Below are 24,349 nucleotides of genomic sequence, written 5' to 3' on the forward strand. Positions count from 1 at the left end.
CCTCTTCAATTCCACCTTTTGAAACATTGTACCTTCTTTCAAAGCTCATTTTAAGTGCCATTGCCTAGGCACAGGAGGCCTCTACAGATCCCGATCCCAACAGTTGCTAATCTTCCTCCATACCAGGCCATTTCCACGTATTTACTTTGTATACATTTTTTTTTTTTTTGTATTTTCTTACATGGGTGATGTTACCCCCCATAAAACGTAAATTCCTTGAGGGAAGTAGTATTTAGTCTTTCTGTCTGCAGTATCTAGCACAGAAGTGCACGCAGCTAAATGTCAAGGACTGGAGCTAGGCCATCTGACTCCCAATTTCTTACGTTCCTCCACACACCATAGCGACAGAAAAGATCTGGGTTCTAACACCAATCTAAGAGCCTGGGAAAGTTAAGAAACAATTATTCTATCTAGCCATTAGTTTCCGCCTCTGTAAAACAAGTGGATTGTAATAAATTGCACATCCTATGCTCCCGGTTTCCCTTTAAAGTCCCAACACAAAATCCCCCTGGCTAAACTTCTTGGATCTACCAGCTCCAGCCGCCAGACCTGGTAAAAAAGGTAAAAAAGGTGCGCAGGCGCAGCGGCTCCGGCAGTTGGGGAAACTGGAAGGAATCCTGTGCGGGGAGACCCAGGACTGCGTGCCGCATCTTCTGACCAATAGGAACCGTAATCCCCAGTGTGTGGCCTATGGCTTAACATGGGAGGTGGAACGGAGGGCGGAAGGAGTGCAGTTCACGTGACGCGGGAGGGGCGAGGGGCGGGGCAGGGAGGCCCTGGCTGAGGAGCCTCGGGGACAGGACGGCTGCTGCTGAGGAGGAGACGGCGGGTCGGGTCGGGTAGGGCCGCGTTCCCCCCTTCTAACCCACCCACCCACCAACCATCCTCCGCGGGCGGGGAGGCAGCTCCACTCACTGTGATCCCTTGGAGCCCTGTAAGGGGGGAAGTCTGGCAGTCTTCTGTGCTTCCCTCTCTTGTGGGGGGTAGGGCCCCTGAGTCGGCGTCTGCTTTTAATCCCACCTCTTTAGCGTTGCTTCGGCCTGGAGCCCCTACAAACTACTGGGTTAGGTTTGGGGGGGGGGGGAAACCCGGGAGAAGCAGTGATGGGGATGGGCGCATGCGCAGGAAGGCCCCTGACCAAACCGGTTGCCCCTGTCTGGGTGGGGGTGTCTGCTTGTCTGTTTTTACCTCTTTTCTTGAAAGGGAGACCACCCTCCTTGTTGTCCCGACCCTCTTGACCACTTCCCCAGCCTTTGAACTTGGAGTATTCAGGCAGAAAGATAATTCAATCCCAGAATTACAAATTGTTATTTCTAGTAGGGTCGATTATCTAATGCTGCCTCAGTTTTCTCATTTGTAGGTTTAGAAGGACTTTGGTAACTAAGAGCCTTTACTCTGACGTAAGTTCTAAGGTTCTTCGAAGCTCTAAGTCTCGTGTAAGACCTTTATTTTGCAGACAAGCTGAAGGAAGCCCATTATTTGGGGTTCCTCAACTTGTTGGTGACAGAACTGGGACTAGAAATATTTTCCTGAATTTCATATTTTCCAAGGCACCAAGCTTCTTTTCACTCCTCCTCCAGTAGTTCCTTCTGTTTCTGCAAGTATTCTTAGGCCTCTCCTATCTTAAAAACAAAAACAAAAAGACAAGCACAACTTATTATTAAACTATTTCATTTTTGTAGATCAGAAAGAGCTCTAAGAGAGAGGGACTTGCTTAGGGTCTCGTGGCTAAAGAGTGCTAGAGCTAGGTCTTGTCCAAGTCCGTGTTCTAACCATATCACTTAGTGCTAATCCAGCCTCCTCTCCCATTAAGGAATGTTTGTCCCTCAAACTATCTTTGTCCTTCCTTTTGTAGCATCCTAGTGAGTCAGTCTAGGCTATAATACTGCCTTTTTGAAAAGTTATCTGAGTATTGGCCAGCCATTCTCCCCCTGATTGTACGCTTTTCCCTTCCTGCTTCTCCTGTCATTGTGTTGATCATTTTTTTAGTTCATTCCTGTAACTCATCTCTTTCTAGCACTCAAAACTTGAACATTTACTAAGCACCAGCTATGAGGAGAGTGTCGTCCTTATTGCTGATGAACAAAATTTAGGTAACACTTGATTTCTATCCTCATTGAATTTATGGATTAGTATAATGATAAAACATAAGAAATTAAATTATCTGGTATCATTTGTTAGTATAAGTGCATAAGGGAAGTAAAAGCAAAGTGCCCTTTGTCGAGAGGGAGATCAGGAAAAGTTCATGAAGTTAAATAGATTTTGAGTTAGACTAGAAAAGAAAGATAAGGTTTCACTAGGCAGATGGGACAGTAGTCAAAAGTTTAGAATCAAGTGTATATATGGGATAGGGAATCGAGTTTGATCGTTGCCCTGATATCTCACAGTTGATATCAGTCAATGCTAATAAATCAGAATGTTCATGGAATGATAAGATTTTAAAATGGGAAAGTAAATCATCATCCAACCCTTTTATAGATAATGAAACTAAGAGAGGGTGATTGATTTATCCCAGGTGATATGGGTAATAACAGAATCAAGATTTGAACCTTAGTCTTTTAACTCCAATTCCCTTACTCTTGTTGATAAGTATATTTTATTTTGGCAGAAAGTAAAGGACAGAGGAAAGGATGGTCCAGACTCATGATTTCATTGGTATAAGAAACTTCCTCTACCAACACTGATTTGTACTTGCTCATCAATTTATAGCCTTAGAAAAATGCCTAGGGCTCTAAGAGAATCATTCACATAGTGCTTTTCAGAGGCAAGATTTGAATCCTAAGCCTCCTACTCCTAGGTTTTCACTACTCTCAATGCCTATTAAGGATAGCCATGAAAATGACATGCCTTAGCTCTTTAAGATTTGTCACCATCAGCTTATAGAGTACTCTTGTGCCTATTGAATCTATCATACTATTTTCATCATCATCTCTCCATTTTTATTTTACTTATGGCTTCAGTTATGGACTATATTGTTTATTTTAGGAAGCTAATGCCCTTGGACTTGTTAAGCTAACATATTACTATTACATAGTCATTTTAACATTAATTTTAATTTTTAGGCTTATTTGAGCTCTTGTTCTTTTTTTTTTTTTTTTTTTTAGGGAAATAAATGGTAATTTCTTTTGAAATGTTTATTTAAGCAAATACCTGACTTCTCAGGCAATTGTAGTTGTCCCTTCCAGCTGCTTTATTTTATATAAGCTAGTGGTTAGGGACTGTTCAAAAAAGTTGAAATTTATTATCTTAAATTCCTGTAGTTGAATAGCCAAAGAAACTATTTCTAATACTACTATCAGAATGTATCAAGGAATAAGTGAACTTTTTCTTTCATGCATGACCTATAATAATCTGGTGTCTGAATTCTACATAAATAAATAAGCATATTGAAATCTTTTCACATCAATGTTTGCCTTTAAATTTTGAATTGGAAAAATGCTTTTTTCCATTGTTACCCTTTGGTACAACTGTAGTTTTTTATATTTGAAAGTTAAAATCTGGAATTGACAGTTTTGTATATGTAATGACTTTGGAAATTCTGTAGAACTCTGTAATTTAAAAAAAGTAATAAATCTTCATTACCTTCTAAAATATGTGTAAAGTAATACCCAAATAATTTATAATTGATTTTGTAGTTTATTGTGTTCTTTCAGATTTTTCTAATTTTTAATTTTCTAACTCAGCACATTGAATTTTCTAAAATGTCTCAACTATTAATTAATTGCATATTAAAAGTATTATTTTGTGATATATAAATACTCTTATAGGTAAAAGTTAATCACTTTATCTCATCTATAAAATAATGGGATTGGATAGGTGATTTCTATGGTCAATTTCAGTTTTAAGCCTAATGGTCATTGTTATAATGCTGATGTAGTGATATAAGATTACTCTGTTTTATGTATTTTCTTATCAATAAGCACAGATGAAGAGCCTCCTAAAAATTAAATATAATATAGTGCTTCCTTCATGGAACTTAACTGTCTAATTGACAATCACACAAATAATTATGTGAAGGAAAATGAGGTAAGTGCAAGGTAAAGATGGTCAGAGGCTATGTGAAATGTGAGGAGATGGAATCTCAGACTTTTTAAGGAAAGAGGAGAGAGTTAAGTCTTAATAGATTTCTAGAAAGAGTTGAGGCATGGGGGATGTCTTGAAGTGTTACATAGAGAGAAAAAAGAAGATGCAACTTTGGTAGGAATGAAGGGTGTATGAATAGGACTAGTTTGAATTAAAGCCAGAAACATAGACTTTGGTCAGACTGTTGAAGGCATTGAGTACTAGTGTTTCTATTTTATTTGATAGACAGTAAGGTCACTGAAGGTTGTTGAGTTGAGATCTATGTAGAAAATGTGCTTACAGTCTAGACAAAAATTTCTGCACTGTTCTTTATAATATTGTTTACTACCTCGTCAAAAAATAATATCCACTGCAGAGAAAATTCTCAGTTATAGTGCCCCCACTCTAGTCATTTTATCAGTAGGGTAAATATATCTGAACCAGAAAACCTGGATTTTGGTTTTCCTTCAAACTCACTGTGAAATTTCACTTAACCTTTTGAGCCTCAGTTTACCACTCTATAAAATGAAGGAGTCAGATAAGATGCCTGTGTCCTTCAGAGTTCCCATGATACACTTTGTGGACTTGTTCAAATGATTATTAGTCTAAAATAGGTTCTTAATCTTTTTGTGTCATGAAATACTTGGTGAAACCTCTAGACACTTTCAATAATAATGTTTTCAAATGTATAAAATGAAAAATGTAGGGCTACAAAGAAAATAAATTATATTGAAATTCAAGGATTAAAATATTAAAAAACAAATTCATTGACTATATCTTAAGAATTCCTGGTCTCAGATCTGTGCTAGCAAGTACATATTGGTGCACACCTGTAATCCCTGCTACTGGGAAGACTGAAGTTGGTGCATCATTTGAGCTCTGTAGTTCTGAGCTGCCGTGAGCTAAACTGGATATCTATATCTATACTAAGCTATACCAAGATATTGAGCTTCTGTGAGTAGGAAGGCGATTACACTGCCTAAGATAGCCAAACCAACTCAGATGAGAAATGAGTAGGTCAAGAATTCCTGTATTGATCCAAATGTAGGATCAGCATGTTGGGATATTGTCCTTCCAACCTAGGTGAAATAGGAAAACACAATCTCAGAATAAAATCTATACTAAGTAAACTTGACCTTTTTGACGAATGTTTTTATATTAAATGTATTTCTTTATGTAGTTTTTGCTAAGCTATTTAATAGTCTTATAGTCTTTAGTGTAATTATACATATTATCAAACTTCCAAAGTATTTGGAGTATAATTTTTCATAGGCTTCATTTAAATAACTTAATGGAAGTGTTAATAAATGCCATATTAACTTAAGATTATAGGGAAATTTATGGAATCTTATTTCGTGTCTTTGTGGTTAACTATATATTTGCCTTTTAATATTCTATATTCAGGTCTTGAGAAAATGTAAATATGAGGAATTGATACTTGGCGAATGTTCCTGAAGGAAAAACAAACTTATATAGATTCAAGGGTTCATGGAATGTTTTAGCTGAAGGGGACTTGAGAGATGAAGTAATGTGCCTCGAGTCACTTAGCTAGTTGGTAGCAGAGCCAAGACTAGAACATTTCTCCTAGTTCCCATTCCAGTGCACTTTTCTTCATGCCCATTTCCATGAGCAGTGTTTGTTGTTTATTTTTTCTCTCCAGAAAAAAGCTATTATTGAATAGGTGTGTAAATTGGAAATTTGTGTGACCTTAGCAGGCATCTTTGTCTGCAAAACATTAGAAGAGTAATGATGTGACCAAATATATCAGAGTCTATGTCCTAAATACACTTAACTGATGGGTTTTGTCCTTCAGAATCCAGTAAGATTACATTTGAAGTAGTCATCAGTTTATAGTATTATTAATTAAATAAGCTTTCTGGAAGATTGCTGTGGTTTCAAATAAAGAGGTTTTTGAAGTTTGGCTCTTCCAATAAATGTTTTTGGTGTTTTTTTTCCCCCTCTTTGATTCAGTGAATGTATAAACTTTATACAAGGTATCCCTAAAATTTTTACAATTTAGTACAATCTAAAAAAAAAATTTACAAGGCGATTGGGGTTAAATGATTGGCCTATGGTCAAAATGCTAATATGTATCAAATTTTTAAAGCTGGATTTGAACTCAGGTGGCTTCTGACTCCAGGTTTGGCACTATCCACTGAGCCTGGCTGCCTCTCAGTGCAATTTTAAGCATAGCATAAAACAGCACTGAGACTTTGGGAAACATTCTGTCTTCACTTAGTTCTGCCATTGATACTGAGAAGATTTAAATTGATCCCATATCATTTTCTCATTGTTTCTTTTTTATAAGTAATTGATTTTACTCTGTTACTGCTTAAATCATGGTTCTTTATTTTTAAACTTAGTTCAGAATTCAGCTGACCTGTAATGGGTTAAGTTTAAAAATCCAACTCTCCTGTCTCAAAGAATTTGTGACCTTGGAGGATGTGTGAGAATGCAATAGTTATAGTCTGATATCTTTATCACCACGCAGTTCTTCAAGGATGTCTGGTTTGCACTCCAAAAGTCTAGGCCATTATCTTTCACTTGCACTCAAACAGTGAGCACTTTTTAGTCTCATAAAAGAAAGTGGGGGTGGGGGGGAGAAAGGGTATCATTGCTAGTCCTCTATTACCAGACTTCCACCCAATCATGTTCTTCTCTATGACTCAGTTCTGTAACCAGTCATGTTTCCCTTAGTTCTCTGTCATCTACCCTATTCTGATCTTTGTTCTGTATTCCCCAAAACCTAAAAATGAGATACTGTTCTTTTGTTCAGGTCTTTGGCATTAATGGAGGCAAGCCATTGATCCATTTATTGACCAAATAGCATACCCCTGCTAATATAGGTTATGTTGCTCAGAGATCTGTTTCAGTTTACCTTTTTGTTAAAATTTAATTGCAATAACATTGAACTGCATGTAGTATCTTGCATAATAACTTGAGGAATCACTTCTTCATACTTAGGACCAAAGGATTTGGAACTGGAGGAAATCTTAGAGATCATCTAGGTCCATCCATTCTACAGATAAGGAAATTGAGGCCTAGAGAAACTTAAGTAATTTGTTTTATGTCACAAGATAATTGATAGTCACATTAGAAGAAAGAAGAAGTCTTATCTAAATTCACTGGTTTTTCCACTTCGTGCTTATTTTTCATGTGTATGCGTGTTTTATATATACATATGTGTGTATATAAACTCTAAAAGTATGCTGACTTTGCATTTTTCTTTTAATAATTTTGCTAGATTCCTGTGTTTTGATCTCCCAAGGCTTAATGATCAGTGACATTCATATGCTATTCTCATAAGGTTACATTTGCATACAACTTCCAGTGATCTTTAACAAAGACAAATTTTTCTGTGTATTAAAATCTGACAGAGCTCATGCTTTATAAATCCTGTTGAAGCATTTATGGAAATTTAATTATTAGTCAATTTTAAAGATTAAATTTGCATGACCCCTTTTCAACTTGTTAGGCATTTGGTACCTACTAAATATAGGGTACCGTGCATAGCAGGAAAGATAAAAGAGGAAAAAAACAATCCCTGCTCTCAAGGAGCTTGTACTCTTTTGGAAATACATTTGCACAGAAAAGTATAGGACCATTTGAAGATTAAGTTAACAGCTCAGGGGATTGGAAAAGGTTATCTCCAAGAGGTGGCCCTTAAATTGAATTTAGAATTGTGAGAGATAGACCTGAGAAATGAATTCCAGCCCATGAGTAGGAAGGAGGTGTAATGCAGAACTTTGGTAACAACAGTAAATAGGCCAACTTAGTTAGAAACGTGGACTGTATGAAGAAGAGTAGTGTGATATTATGCTTGGAAAGGTAAGCTGGAGCCAGATTGTAAATGTCTTTAAGAGCTGAGTTGAGGATTTTATTTTTTTATCCTAGAGACAATAGAGAAGAAGAACCTCTAAAGATTCTTGGCAGGGGAGTGACTTGGACCTGTACTTTTGAAAGATTATTGTATGGAGAGTAGGAGAGGGGAAAAGAGCCTGGAAGCAGGGAGACCAGTTAGGAGATGGTCGAAGTAATCTAAACAGAGATGACAAGTTTCTGAATTAGGGTTGTAGTTGTATGAGCAGAGAGAAGAAAAAATAAAGGAAAGAGATGATAAGTTTGGTGGAGTGATAAGTTTAGAAAGGAAAATACTCTTTTAGACATGTAAGATCTGAGATACCTACAACATATCCAAGTGGATTTTCCAGTGGGTGATTTTGGACTAAAACTCAGGTCAGAGCTTAGATGTATTAATTCTGGAGTCATATGCATATTTATGATAACTGAATCCATGGCAGCTCACCAAAAATTTTAGGATATAATGAGAAAAGGGCCTGGAGCCCTGCGGATAATATTCAGCAGGGTATACAAGGAAGGATCAGACCAACTGAAATAGAACTATAAAGAATGAATTGGTCCAATCTGTAGAAGTACAGAATTGGGGGAACCAAGAAAAGGCCATCAGTTTTGACATTTTGAAAATCATTGATATCTTTGGAAAAAAGAGGTGGGTTGGAAGCCATTAGATTCTAAGGAGTTGAGAAGTGAGTGGGAGTTGAGAAACTGAAGGCTGAAAGTAGAGGCTTTTTCAGGAATTAAGCTACTGATTGATAAATGATCAAAGGATATGAACAGGCAGTTTTCAGGTAAAGAAATCAAAGCTATAGTAATCACTACTGATTAGAAAAATTCAAATTAAAACAGCTCTGAAAGTGTCATCCCCTAACAGACGGACTAATATGATAGGGAAGTTGATAAATGTTAGAAGGAATATGGGGAAATTTAGACGCCGGTATACTGTTGATAGACTTTTGAGTTGATTCAGCCATTCTATAGAGCAGGTGGAACTATACTCAACCCCCTTGACTCAGCAATACTACTACTAAGTCTGAATTCCAAAGAAATTTTTTTTCAAGGTGGGGGTGAGGGGAGAAGAGAGAACCTGTATGTATGAAAATATTTATGGCACCTCTTTTTGTAGTGGCAAAGAATTGGAAATTGAATGAATGTCCATCAATTGGGGAATAGCTGAACAAGTTATGGTATGTGATTGTTTTAGAACATATTATGCTTGTAGCATGATACTATGGCACTATTAGAAATGGTGCTATAAGAAATAGGATGGTTTCAGAAAAAAATTTGGAAAGATTTATATGAACTGATGCAAAGTACAGCGAGTAGAACTGGGAGAACATTGTTCAGAATGACAGTAATATTTTAAGATGATTAGCTGTGAACGATTTAGCTATTCTCACCCATAAAATCCAAGATTGTATTATATAGTCCAGGACAGTTTTGAAAGACTTATGATGAAAAATGCTATCCATTTCCCGAGAAAATGAGGGAGGTTGAATGTATACTTTATTACTTTTTTTGTTTTTCCTTTTTGTTGCTATTCCATGTTTTCTTTCCTAATGTGACTATTTTGAAAATGTTTTGCATGACCACATACATTTAATCGTTATCAAATTGCCTTCTCAAGAAGAAGGTAGGTGGTAGGGAGAAAGAATTTGGCACTCAAAATTTTTAAAAAAGAAATGTTAAAAAAAAAAAGTTTTTATGTAATTGAAAGAAAACATATGTATATACACATATGTGGATTTTAAAGGAATTCTGCTAATAGCTGGATGTTGATAGTAGGTGCTAGTAAAGGCATAGGGGAGGCATGTTTCTAGATATAAGGGGAAAATGGAGTAGGTAAAGAAAGATTGAAGTTGGAGGAGGTGGTGAAAGATTAAAGAAAAGAAGCATCCAGATAAGGAAACAATGGGATCATGGACAAGTAGAGGAATTAGCTTTGACAGTCCTTAGAAGATGGTTCACTAACATGGAAACAAGAACAGTAAAGGGAGAGAGTGGAGATAACCCAAGATTGGAGGTTTATATAACATGAGTGGCTATTTCCATGATTTATACCTTATATTTCCAAATTCTGACAACTCTGTAAGAACTGGTGGTTTTATAATAATAAACGATCTGTACTGGTATGCAAAATTTCTTTTCCTTGAAAAAAATATTTTAAAATGCAGCCAGGATTGTAAGGAGCAAGTTTACCTCAGGTTAAATTAAATTATATTGGGCAAAAGAAATCATGTTAAGCATATTAACACTTCTGCCTATTAGAGATTAGCGAATCTCTTTTGCCTAGATTCAGTCCTGTTATATACTACTTCTGACTATGAATAGAATAGGATATAGCAAGTTTAAATTTATTCATATTTCTGCTTATGACTATTTAGCCTTTTCAGGATAAGAAAAAGAATAATGATAATGCATTTTCCTACTTTATTGCAAGGTATTCAGTAATTAGAGCTTAAGAAAAAAAAACTTACAAGATCTGGGTTTGAAACTTACCACTCACATTTATTAGCCATATACTCCTGAACTTGTTTCCTTATCTAAAAATTGAATATTTATGCTACCTACTTCATAGGGTTGTTGAAAAATGTGAACTGCTGTTGTTTATTATATCAGACAAGTGACCTTAAAACCTATAAAAAGTTCCTTTCTTTTTATTTATTTTATTTATCCTCTCTTAAACAATTTTTCAAGACAAGTTAGAAAACCTGGATTCCAATCCTAGTTCTGTTACAGTCTCATTTGCCTTGAGCAAATCAATTAATTAACTTCTCAAATTTAAAATAAGGAGATCATTAAAACCTGAGTCTGTCATTCCCCATCTTTATTCAGTGAATTCTGGTGGCTCCCTAGTCTTACTTATATCTTACTTACCTATATCTTACTCCTCTTCACATACTCTCCCAATCCAATGACATTGGCCTCTTTGCTATTCTCAAATGTAACACTCCATCTCTCATCTCTGTTTTCACTGGCTATCCCTCTTCTGGAATTTTCTCCCTCTTCTCTGTCTTCTGGTTTCTTTCAGGTCTCAGCCAAAACTCCTCCTTTGACAAGAAGCTTTTTGAGGTCCCACATAATGGTAACACTTTCCTCTGAGATAATCTCCAAATTATTCTGTATAAATCTCATTTGAACATGTTATATGTAACAATTTGAACATATTATATCCTCCCATTATATTGCCTTCCTTTAGAGCAGATAGTTTTTTGCCTTTCTAATATCTAGCACATAGTAGGTACTTAATAAATGCTTGTTGTTTGATTGGATAAGATAGAGAACACAACTAAAAACTCTGAAATCCTATGGTTATATTAAAAAAAAAAAATCCATATTCCTGAAAAAAGAACCCTTCCCAAAGTACATTGGGAACATTGCCTTTAGTATTACACTCCATATGTCTAAGTATGATTCTATTATATAGGAGGAGTACTGCATTTTGTGTTAGAGGACCTATAAATCTCTGCTGCTTCAAGTGATCACTTAATGTTGTTTGACTACCTGCTCATTCACCCTCACTTTAAAATGTTATTCCAGCCTTGCTCATATCACTATACTTCAGAGAAAGTCGTCTGCCAACTATTCTTGGTTTGCCCTCAGTCAGCATCCCGAAAATTAACAGAGGTCATGGTTAAGCTAGATAATGTTTATTATTATTTCATTTCTCTTAAGTATTGGCCACAGGTTAATTTGTTTTAATTTTCATTCAGCCACTTAGGTAAAAGAGAAATTTAATATGTAGTATCCTGGAGCTGAACATAATAGGATCTAAGCATGGTCTCATCCAAGGGGAACAGAATAATTGTTGTTGGTTGGAAACAAAAACAATCTTTGAATATTTCTGTAAAAGGCAAGGAATTTTTTTTTCACTTAATAGTAAAAAGCTATTTTTATACATAATTGGAATAAAATTAAATACTATTAAGTTTTCTACATTTCATCTTTATAAGATTTTGCATTCCATATTTTTCTCCCTCTTACCTGTTCCTCCCCTTTTAAAGGAGAGGCATTCTAAAGGAATTTATTAGTATCATTTCAATGATAACACGTCTCTAAAGTGAGAACATCTGGGTCCAAATCCCAATTTTGCTACTTACTTCCTATGTTACTATAGGTAAGTCACTTCTGCCTCTCTGGGTTTGTTTCCTCCTCTGCAAAAGGAAATAATTAATTTCTATCTTTAAATAAAATTTATAAGCAGCTCCATGTTGCTCTCATAGATTCACAATTCTAACTGGACAAATGAAGAAATCATGTTAAACACATTGATACTTCTTCCTAGTAGAAATGAGGCCCATGCTTTTCCCACAATACTACAGAAATTATTCCATGAAATGACTAAATTGTTTCCATTTAGATAGAGCCCTCTTAAGAATATAATTGTTTTTTTTAATGTGGTAGAAAATCGCAGAATTTTCAAGCTGAGAGACTTAAAAAGTCATAATATTAACTATTCAATTATAAACACTATGCTAAATGCTAAGGATTCTGAAACAAAAATAAACCATCACTTTCCCTCATGGAGCTTACATTCTTTTCTGTTTTTAAATTCTGGCTATGGCCAACACTAAGAGGGAAGTTTCCATGCATGAAGCAAAAAGAAGGTCACAAAGCCACAAAGCTTTATTATGAGCAACTTGTTTTTCTCCCTAAATATATAATATATACCTGTCATCTTCAAAGCTACCCTGCTCTTCTGGGTTTCCTACTACTGCTTAAAAGTAGAGATGAAAAAATAATGAATTTCAGGTAGGGAGTCTGCAGTATCAAAACTTAAAAACAATCTGTATCTCTATGTGTGCAAAATATTGAATAGTTCAGTATGGCTGAATCACAGCAGAGGTAGAGGAGAGGAATGTGTAAGAAGACTGAAAAAGTAAAAAAGGGATGTGCTTGTGAGGAAATTTGAATGTCAGACTGGTGTGATTGTGAGGAGATTTAAATGTCAGACATCATTATTTTGTTTGGAGCATCTACTCAGATGCTATCCCACACATACTCTTACCTATTTCTCCAGCTATTAGTGGCTTTTCCTTTCTCAAACATTCATAGAACATTTTGTTTCATTTCTTGTTGGTGGTTTTCCTGGGGGCCAGCCTTAGTCTTAGTTGAAATAAATAATTACTTTGAAATCACAGCCAGCTGGTAAAAATTGCAAACGTTTATTTCTCCTTACAAAATTAGCCCGGTTAGTTGAGGCCTATCTCACTGCTTGGCTCCAAGAGATCTTGTAGTTTTGTCCTTGGCTCTTGCCTCTGCTTTCTTCAGTCTCCAGTCAGCTCCGACTCGTGGCTTCTCAATCTCCAGTCTGTGGCGAGTAGTCTTTTCTTCCAGAGTGTTCTTTCTCAGAGCCCTGTTGATGTTCTGGAGAAATTCCTCTTTCGCTCCAAGAGCTTCCGTCATTTATGTGATCTCCCAAAGGTTAACTCCGCCTTCTCGAGGCAGGGATTATAGGTTATCTCCCAGAGTGCTCTCTGGTCCTAAGGGAGGTGTGAATTCAGCTCTCATACTAGCCCGGAACTCTCATGTGAACTCCATTGAGTACTTAGATACTTGAGCTCTCTAAAGGTGTGAACACAAGCATTGTTCAATCAGTTCCACCCAATACCTTGTTTCAAGTTCTGGCCCAAAATCAGATCAAATCAACTCCAATGTCTTCACATTTTGTAAAGAAATGTCTTAACACTTTGTAAAAGATTCCAACAATTTCTTATTTCTCCCCTCACTTGTATTATATTTACATATGTGTAATTTTTTTTTTTTTTTTTTTTTTTTTTTTTTTTTGAAGATCATAAAGTTGGTGGCAAGGTGCTGAAATCCAGGTCCTGTTGAATCCATTACAGTTTCTACTATTCAGGAAGTAGTACTTTGGAGCCTTCTGTAGCTCACCACATGTAGAGAGGCAAATTAGACAGTGGAGAATTAAATCATAAGGTTTTGAGCTAACAGGGACCATAGACTGTCTGGTTCATTTATCTGTCTTATCTTCTCATAATTATTGCAATCTTTTCTATGTTTTAATAGAATTCTATCCAATTATAAATGTGCACAGAATTTGGGTACCTTTTCATGTGTTAATTTTTTTTTTTGGGGGGGGGTTGATTAAAGTTTAGAAACTGCAGTTTTGTGTTTTATTCTAAAGAACTTAGCCCTACCTCACTAAAACCCAATTAACTTGCAAGTAAAACATTACTTTCCAGATGTCACTGGTCCTTTTTGAGAACAAAGGACAAAAAACGTCAACTTTTTAAAGAGCCTATTATTTGATAGTGAATCTTTTGCTTTTGATGAGTCTTACTTATATTTCCTGTAGTTTAGAGTTTTCATTTAAGAAAATAATCTTTTTGTACCCTTAAGACACATTTTTTTTTTTTTAGTTTTACTGAAGATGGACTGTTCAAAACAAATTTTGAATTTAGGCACACAGAAGGGAAGCATTGTGGTATAGGGGAAAGACTTTTGTCAGACTTTTGCCTTGTGCATACAGAGTGTGTGTGTGTGTGTGTGTGTGTAAAACCCTACCTAGTTAACCCAGGATCTCATCATATATATGTATATGTATCACAATGGAATGGAAAAAATATTTTTGTTATTCAGTTGTTTCTGATTCTCAATGACTCAGTGATCATAGCATGCCCAGGTCTTTCTATTCTCCACTATTTCTTGAAGTCTGTCCAAGTTCATTTCTTTGTTTTAATGATCATTTTTTCTTTCTTTTTTTTTTTTCTGAGATAATTGCAGTCAAGTGACTTGCCCAGGGTCACACAGCTAGGAAGTGGTAAGTGTCTGAGGTCAAATTTGAACTTGGGTCCTCCTGACTTAAGGGCTGGTGCTCTATCTAGTGCACCACTTAGTCACCCTGATTGTTTTCCATGATCTTATCCTTTGCCAACTCCTTTTCTTCTTACCTACAATCTTTTCCAACATCAAAGTCTTTTTCAGTGAGTTCCATCTTCTCATTATGTAGTCAAAGTATGTAAACTTCAGCTTCAGTATTTGACTTTCCGATGAGGAACTTGATTTTTGTATGTGTTGACTGATTTGATCTCCTTCTGTGCAAAGGACTTTCAAACATCTTGTCTATCACAGTAATTTGAAAGTGTTGATTCTATTGTGCTTAGCTTTCCTAATAGTGCAACTTTCACAACCATATATTGCTTCTGGAAAAACCATCTCTTTAACTGTACAAACCTTTATCAGAAAAGTAATATCTCTGTTTTTTTAGTATGTTGTCCTGAATTACCATAGTTTTACTTCCAAGGAGTAAGTGTCTTTTAATTTTGTGATTGCAAGCTGTTTTGATCTTTGAACTCACAGATATAAAATCTGACAATGCTTCCATTTCTTTTCCTTTTGTTTACTGGGAAGCAATGGGACTAGTTGCCAAGGTCTTAGTTTTCTTTTGATGTTAAGCTTCTAACCTGCATTTACACTATCTTCTTTCAAGAGGCTTTTTAATTCTTCATTTTCTGCCAAAATAATACTATCATCTGCATGTTGACAAACTTAATTCCAGCTTTTGATTCATTTTTTATGATGTACTCTGTATGTAAGTTAAATAAATAAGATAACAATATACGACTTTGTTGTACTTTTCCAATCTTAAGCCAGACAATTGTTCCATGTTCAGTTCTGTTGCTTATTGTCCTTGTTTATTGGTCTGCAAATTCCTCAAGAGACAAATAGTCTCTTGACAAATAAGATGTGATCAGGTACTCCCATCTCTGGGAGTAATTTCTGCAAAATTATGTGGTGATCCACACAGTCAAAGCCTTTAGTGTACTCAGTGAAACAGAAGAGGGCATTTTTCTGGAACTCCTTTGTTTTTTCCACAATCCAGCAAATGTTGGCAATTTGGTCTCTAGTCTTGCTTCCTTTTCGAAAACCAGCTTGTTCTTTTCATAATTCTGAGTTCTTATGTGGCTGAAGCCTATTTTTCAGAAGCTTAAGCATAATCTTACTGGTGTGTGAAATGAGTGCAGCTGTTCAATAATTTGAACATTTCTTGGCATTATTCTTCTTTAGGATTAGGACATGAACTAGTCTTTTCCAATCTAGTGGCTACTGTTGTACCAACTTTTAGAGTTTTAAATAGCTCAGCTGGAATTCCATCACTTCTACTTGCCTCATTGTTAGCAAGGTTTCAGAAGACACATTTGATTTCATTCTCCATGATAATCTGACTAGATCAGTAATCATACCATCATGGTTATCAGGGATGGTAAGATCTTTCTTGTATCTCCTTTTGTGCATTCTTACCATCTCTCCTTAATCTTTTCTACTTCTGGTAAATCCCTAAGAAATCTGTGGTTCAACAAAGTAACTAAAAACATTGAGTTTATGTAAAGTTTAGCCACTCTCTTAATATTTTCATTTACAGACATCTTTGGATTTCCATTGAAACTATTAACCTTGTAACATCTGCCTGTTCATGACATGGCTTTTCATATTATAACCCTATGAGAGATAGGTAGCACATCTCTTTTTACCTTCATTTTAGAAATGGGAAAGCTGAGACTAAGGAGATAAATAAGACTTGCCTAAGATTATATTGCTAATAAAAAGGTGTAAGGTAGAGACAACAGCATAATGTACCAAACTGATCCCAGATTTGTAATCCTTCAATTTAGAATCCCAAGAGATCTAATAAGAAACTTGGAAGTTAGAAGATCCAAGTTTGAGACTTGTTTTTCTCCCCCACCCTCAACTCTGTACTCCTGCCTTTTCATAATATGATCTTAGATAGATCTTCTTACCTCCCTTAGCCTCAGTTTTTTCATTTCTGAAATGAAGATAAGAAAAGATGTACTAATGGTCTTATACGGTTATAGTAGGAAAGCATGTCATAAACTGGAATGTGTTTTAAGATTAATAGTTGTAATAAAACATGAAATTATTAGATATTTGTAAACAAAAACACTAACAGAATGGCTAAATTTCATATAAACTTGTATTTTTCAGTTGAACCATTGATTTCTTATGCTCATAAAGATAACTCTCTAGTTTTTGTTCTGTATTTAAACAGAAGCATTTGGCTGGAGAGTTAACAAAATAAAATGAAACCTTCCTTTCATCAAGGAATTCAAAGGAACTAACCCTCAGATTCAGAGGAAGTTATATGCATTGTTCATAGTGGTGGTAGAAAGAAATTTATTTTATGAAAGAAGGGGAAGTTTTCCATTAAGTTTTTTAGACTGTCCCATCCATCCAAGGGAAAAACTTTGTAAGTAATGTAAGCTTCAGAGACAGAAAATATGTTAACTGCTTTAGTGGAATTTTGGTAGGATTTTTTCCCCGCTTTTTATTTTAAAGGGTTTCTTTCTTTTTATGTCTCCAGATTACACAAGTAATTTTAACTGCACTTATTTTTTTTTTGGTTGAATAGAAAAGATGTAAACATAGAAAAAATATTAGGGAAACCTCTGCCAAAGGAAACCATAGGCATTTTGGTAATGCTATGACCCAATTCTAAACTTGGTGGGAAAAAAAATTAAGAACACATTCATCATACTGCCCTTTCCTCCAAGTCCTGCCATGACCGGAAGACAATACCAGTTTATCCTGACATATTGATTAGAAAACACTGCCTTATATTCATATGTCAACTATATTCAACTCAGTTGTTAGTATCAAGATCTCTTCCGATTCAATTAAGTCATATATAGGAAGCCAATATTGTTTAGTTACCAGTTGTTCATTAAAATACCAGGCATTATATCTATAGATTGTTTTCCATTCATTTCTTCTTGCTTTTATTTATTTCAGTGCATCTACTTCAAATTTCCATTTTTTTTTTATGTTGTTTAGTCATTTTTCAGTTGTGTCCAACTCTTTTTGAGGTCATTTACGGTTTTCTTGGCAAAGATATTGGAGGGGTATGCCATTTACTTCTCCAGGTCATTTTACAGATGAGGAACTGAAGCAAATGGGGTTAAATGACTTACTATGGGTAGCACAGCTTGTAAGTGAGGCCAGAAGATGAGTCTTCCTTATGCCAGACTTGGCATTCTATCTAGCTGCCCACCCATATTTTCTTGCTTTATGGGAAAAGTGACATAGCACTAGGATAGTTTAGCTCTTTGATTAGCTATAAAGTAATTATTCTTAGAATTTTAGAATTATAGAAGTAAAGAGAACTTACCTGCTTTATATTTGAATACATTTTAAGGAATTCCTATTTAAAACTAAATTTTCACACCTTAGTTTTCTGTGGTCTTGTTGAGGTGTAGACCACATGTGTTGAGGTCTAGATTTGGGGTACCTAAATGAAATTAGGGTTTAGTTAAGGTCTAGTGGCAGGTTTGGGGTACAGGGAGTCAAACAGAGTTCCCCTCTAACCCCCTTGGATTCGGCGCAAGAATACGGTGGTATTTGAGGTCTAGTAGCAGCGCAAATTCCCAATAAAAGCATTTATTGGCCCAGAGAGCTAGAATGATAAAAGAGGTTTATTATTGAGTTTATGAGTAGGAGATAGGAGAAGACAGAGACAAGGAGGGCACTGGACAGAGGGTCCAGTGGACAGAGGGTCCTCACATGGCTATCATGTTTGGAATCTCTGAAAAGAGGGGTTCCCAGTATGGTCCTTTTAAGTCAGAGACTTAGCTCCAGGGGCTTTGGGGTGTAGCCCCAAAGTTGGCTCAGATCCTGGTGGGGCTGGGACAGGTCCAGATCTTCTACTGGAATTCAAAGGGACCAGGATTTGTGAGTCAAAGGGTAATTTACATTAACTGGGGGGTTGGGAATCAAAGATGGGAATCTTTCCCGCATCAGTCTTACTTTTTTCATATATTGGACAACTAATATTATGTTATCACAACAGGTAGATTTGGAAAATTAAACTAAAGTGAGTAAGAGCAAAACCCAGTAAAGGAGTCCTGTCCTGAGATCTGTTCTTATTCATAAACTAAAATTTCTCTCAACTGCTAACTTGGGAAACCACTAAGTCCCAGAAGTATACAATACTGTGTCATGATCAAACTGTAGAGATTCATATATTTAGAACTGAAAAGGACCATAGCCTAATCCTTTCATTTTTTAGATGAGGAAAATGGGGTGCAGAGAAGTTACATAATCTTCATAATTATACAGGTACCTTGTAAGTGTCAACAGATCAAAATGAAATCTTCTCATTTTAAATCTCATGCTGTTTTCCACTGTCCCTTCCTCTCTCCCCTACCTCTCATTGGGAGTCCTGTGTTCTGATCATTACATTTTTAGAAGAACATTGAAATGTTGGAATAAAGGCGCATATTGAGAATGGGGACAGAACTGGATACCATGCTGTATTACTTCCAACAGACTTAGAATATTTATCCCCACATATTTATGTTACCTGTTCCATATCATAAGTTTTCCCATCATGGTTTCAATATATCGTGGGGGGGCATAAGAAGTTAAATGGAAAATTTTGCAAAAACTACACATGACATGCTAAGGCTAACAGATAATACAGAAAAGGTTTGGAATCTCAGACATGTATAAAATATATTGAATAATATCAACATTTTATCTTTTAATATTATAAATGTACACAATTTCTTTTTTAAAGTTAAAATAAGTAAATTAAATTTTGGGAAAAAATGCAAAAGTCAGCAGATATGACACAAAGGTTAGTATTTTTACTTAACATTGATTTACATATAGCCTATGACCATAAAATACTTAACCCAAATTTTACAGTAAAGTCTATAAACACCCCATAAAAGAAGAAGAAAAAAAATCAGACTTCTTTTCTGGTACAAAGGCAGGGCAAAAAAATTTTACATGCATTTTCCAGATCATGCTTCTGACACTGGAGATGGGGAAGGGATAATTTGTAATAGGGATTAGACTTTTTCTGCTTGAACTTCCAGAGTGAACTTGAAACAATGGGTAGAAGTTGCAGAAAGATCAGTCTGTATCTGTGTCCTAACAGTAAGAGCTATATGACTGTGGAATAGGCTTTGTGGAAGAAATTTTGGATTATTCTTGCTTACTGAAGGTCTTTGGTTAGAAACTGTATAACCAATTCTCTGGGATGTTATAGAACAGCTTCCTTTTCAGAGAGGACTTTGAGCCAGATGGTCTCTTACCTCTTTTATGACTGAGATTCAGTAGGAAGGGCTCTAGAACACTGACTTTAGAATACAACTCAGATTTCTAAAGCATTAAGAGATTTACAATGTGCTTTCCCCAAAACAGTCCTGGGAAGCTGTGAAGGGATTTAAAAGCTAAAGATGGAAATTTATACTTTATTTTAGAGGCAACAGGAAGTCACTGGAGTTGGTTGAATAGGGGAGTGGTGACATGATCAGTCTTCAGCTTAAAGAAAATGACTTTGGGAAATGTGTGAAATTAATTGGAGTGTTGAAAGACTTGAAGCAAGGGAACCAATTAGGAGGGTGTTGTGATAATCTAGGTGAAAAGTGATGAGGGTCTTACTAAGATGATAGCAGTGTCAGAACAGAAAAGTGGTTGTAAGAGGTGTGGTAAAGATAGAAATAGCAGTGTTTGGCAAGTGATTGATACATGGAATGAGGAGACCATGGTGATGCCAAGGTAACAAATTGAGCCTAGAAGGATAATGGTGTCTTCATCTCATGTGACATGAGTCCCAACTTCTCCCAATTCATCTGTAGGGGGTAAAGAGAGCAACAGTGTGTAACATTACACATGTTTGTCAGATTTTATTTCAATGTATACTAGTCTTGTTGGTTTCTTTTTTCTTTTCCCTTTAAAAAATTCTTGATTATTCAGAATAACTCTCTAGGAAACGGGTGAGAGAGAGGGGAAGTTTAAGTGATGTAAAAACAAGATATCAAAAAATTTTAAAGTGAAGTCATAAATATTTAGGTATTTCTTTTTATGATTTATATTGTTGGTTAATATGCTTAGTCCTAGAATAGCTGTCAAAGAATTTCAATATTTTAATTGCTTTCTTTGCCTAATTTGCTTTTAATTGTTCTACTGAACAATTTGTCTCCTCCTTTTTCGATTTATCTTCCAAATAAGTGATCTTAACTTATAAATCATAATATTACTGCCCTCTTCAAAAAGCTCTTATAGCTCCCTATATGATGATGATGACAATAATAGCTAACATTTATATAGCACTTACTATGTATCAGGCACTCAAATGTTATCTCATTTGATCCTCATAACAATCTGGCGAGATGGGAGCTATTATTATCCCCATTTTGCAGATAAAGAAACTGAGTTGAGCAACTTGCCTAGGGTTAAACAAATAGCAAGTATATGAGGCCATCTTGAACTTGGGACTTCCTGACTCCAGGCCCAATGCTCCACCTACTCTGAGTTCAAATTTAATAATTATCTCTGAGTTCAAATATAATCTCATCTGTTTGGCTTATAAAACCCTTTACAAGCTGGCCCTGTGCCTCCTTTTCAGTCTTGTTATTCAGTACCCCTTCCTTCTTGCTAATTTTCACATACAACATACTGCCTCCTGTATTTATGCTTTTGTACCAGCCCTTTCCCATGGAATGTAATATCTTTGATGTGTAGGACTTTCATATTTGAAAATATGATAGATCACAAAAGTATCACATTTTTGGTAGCCCCGGTGCCTAGTGTAGGACTTGATCTAGTAGGCCCTTATTGATTCATTTTTGATTGATTGGTTGCTGACTCGACAATCAGATTGAGAAGTTTTCACAAAGTATATTTCAGTATGTCTTAAAATTAGTCATTTCAACAAAGGTGGGTACTCCCTTTATAGATAGGTCTACTTTATGAAATGGACTTCGTGATCTGAAGTAGCCATAAAGATTCATAACTTTCTGCTAAGGAACACCTCCAAATGTAGCTGGGCTTATCCTCAGAAAAGACACATCCTCTTGCTTGGTTCAAGATCATATTCTTTCTAGATAGACATAGGGTTTACCAAAGCTCAATGAAAAACCTCAGAAGAATCTTCATGGTAAAATGAAGCATTGAAATAGGATTTTAGTAATACAAAACATGGATTTTAGTAATACAAAACATTCTAGAGACTACACAGCTAGCAAATGACAGAGCTGGTATTGGAACCCATATTCTCTAATGCCATACTAAGCTTTCTCTTTCTGAAACATCCGATATTGAATTAAATTAAATGAAATTAATGGGTTGGGAATTTATGTTATGAATAAACTTGTTATTTATCAGAATAACCCCAGGCTCAAAAACATATAGGTAATCTCTTTTTGTATTTATCTCTTTTGGTTTTAAGGTAAAATTGTGGTTCAGTTCCCATTTCTTTTATTTCAAAGAATAATGTAATAAGTTTCTTGTTTCAGGCTTAAGTTTGACTATGGAGAACCTTGTGGACTTATGGAGTTTATGTTTTAAATCTAGTGACTTTTATTAACTTTGACATTTTTAGAAATTAAGAAATAGATTTTTAAAATTTTACTTTAGTTTCAATTAACAGGAATCTCATTTTTTCCCCTTTATTGGGCAGAAAAAAAAGAATAAAATCATTGCATTAAATATGCATTGACAAGCAAAACAAATTCCCATAGTGATTCTGTCCAAAAAATATCTTTCTTATTCTTCACCTTGAGTCCATCACCTTTCTTATGTGGAGGTGGTTAGCATGCTTCATCTTGAGTTCTCTAAAATCAAGGTTGGTCATTTATGTTGATTTCATCTCTTCAGTCTTTCTGAGTTTTTATCTTTACATATTGTTGATATTGAATAAGAAGTAGAAGTTTAAATTCTGTGATTTACTATGCACAGAGTCAGGAAATAGAATTTATAGCCTATATCCAATGAATTATAGCTAGGTAGATAGAGCTTTTTCAAATGGATTGTGCATTTTTTTGAAATCCAGAATATTGGGGCACTCTATAACATTTTTTCCCATTGCCTAGAATATTGAATTCATTATTCTAATTAAGCAGTGATAATCCTGGAAAATTGTTTTTTTAAAGAAGATATATATTTTAAGAATTTCTTTATGACCCTTTTTATTTCAATGCAATGTTATAAGAAGGAATTTGAATGTTAAATATGAAATAAAATTTAAATAAAATAATTAGCCATCTTGTTTATTGATCTCAGTTTAGTTATTCAGTCAGAATTTTATTTTTCTTTTAAATGATGACTTCTTGGGGCAGCAGATTTTTGGTAGACTTTTTTTTATAAAGATCTTTATGATTTTTGTTTTTCAGGAGTTTTTAAAATATTTAATCATTCATGAGTTGAGCTTCCTTCTTGAGTCATGGATGACAAGGCCTCTGTTGGGAAAATCAGTGTCTCCTCAGACTCGGTATCAACTCTTAACAGTGAAGATTTTGTCTTGGTTTCCAGGCAAGGGGATGAAACACCATCTACAAATAATGGTAGCGATGATGAGAAAACAGGACTGAAGGTAAGAATTCTGACCCTAAGTTTATTATGCTTTCCTCTAAGTGAAACTTACTCATGGCCATTTGACTTGAAAACATTGGAATTGATTTTTCTTGTCAGTAAATTTCTTTTCCACTTAAATGAATTTGATGGAATTTTTGTTTGATTAAAGACTTCCTTATTGATCATTTTCTGCTTAATTATGCAGTAGTCATAACTTTATCAAAATCACTTGTTACAAGATAAGCATTTGTATTATCTTAGCATTTTTATGACTCCTATAATGATAGTAGCTCACATTTATGCGGTATTTTACAGATTAAACAGTAATTTGCTTCAGAAACCATTTATTTACCATTTTTATTTACAATTAAATAGAAACTATTCCTCCTGCCTCTATATATTACTCTCAACATCAGTTTTACACAAGGAAGCTTCAGCTCAAGAAGCTAACAGCTTATGAAGGTCAGCCAGCTGGTCAGTCAAGGACAGATGCTACAATCTAGGTCAGGGATCCTCAAACTACAGCCCACGAGCCAGACGCAGCTGTTGAAGACGTTTATCCCCCTCACCCAGAGCTATGAAGTTTCTTTATTTAAAGGCCCACAAAACAAAGTTTTTGTCTTTACTATAGTTCGGCCCTCCAACAGTCTAAGGGACAGTGAACTGGCCCCCTATTTAAAAAATTTGAGGACCCCTGATCTAGGTCTTCCATATCCCACATCCAGCATTCTCTCTGAGTCATACTGTACTGCAATGTATGAAGAAGATTTGGAGGAAAGTATTTGTTTTCTTTAAGGCCTAATGTATCTTATATAAGGACAGTGCCATTTATTAAGTTTTAGATTTACTAAAATAACTTTAAATATTTGACCTTTTTACCACTTTCTTTTACTTTCCCATTGCTATACAACTTTACTTTTCTTATACACCATTGCCATCTTGCTTCTTGGGGTGACAAGGAATTGGAGTTGTGATACCATGTTGCATTCATGATTAAAGTTAGAAAGGAATTTACATGTCATTTAAGTCCCACTTCTTGTGTTACAGATAAAGAAACTGAGGCTCAGAAAGTGATTTGCCCAAGTTACATAGC

General features: G+C 35.4%; 1 protein-coding gene across 5 annotated transcripts in view; it reads left to right on the top strand.

The window, feature by feature from the left end:
• Positions 1 to 767: 767 nt before the first annotated feature.
• The window catches only part of RABGAP1 (RAB GTPase activating protein 1), a 198,137-nt gene continuing 174,555 nt past the window's right edge, over positions 768 to 24,349 (top strand). The window contains exons 1-3 of one of the 5 annotated variants that reach the window (XM_031954259.1): positions 768 to 839; positions 2,018 to 2,093; positions 23,076 to 23,275. In XM_031954259.1, coding sequence (XP_031810119.1) covers positions 23,126 to 23,275 — 150 coding nt within the window. In that variant the 5' untranslated portion in view covers positions 768 to 839; positions 2,018 to 2,093; positions 23,076 to 23,125. The other 4 variants (XM_031954260.1, XM_031954261.1, XM_031954262.1 and 1 more) reach the window with 4 other exon arrangements.

The sequence above is a fragment of the Sarcophilus harrisii genome, chromosome 2, assembly GCF_902635505.1.
Source record: "Sarcophilus harrisii chromosome 2, mSarHar1.11, whole genome shotgun sequence".
Lineage (NCBI taxonomy): Eukaryota > Metazoa > Chordata > Mammalia > Dasyuromorphia > Dasyuridae > Sarcophilus > Sarcophilus harrisii.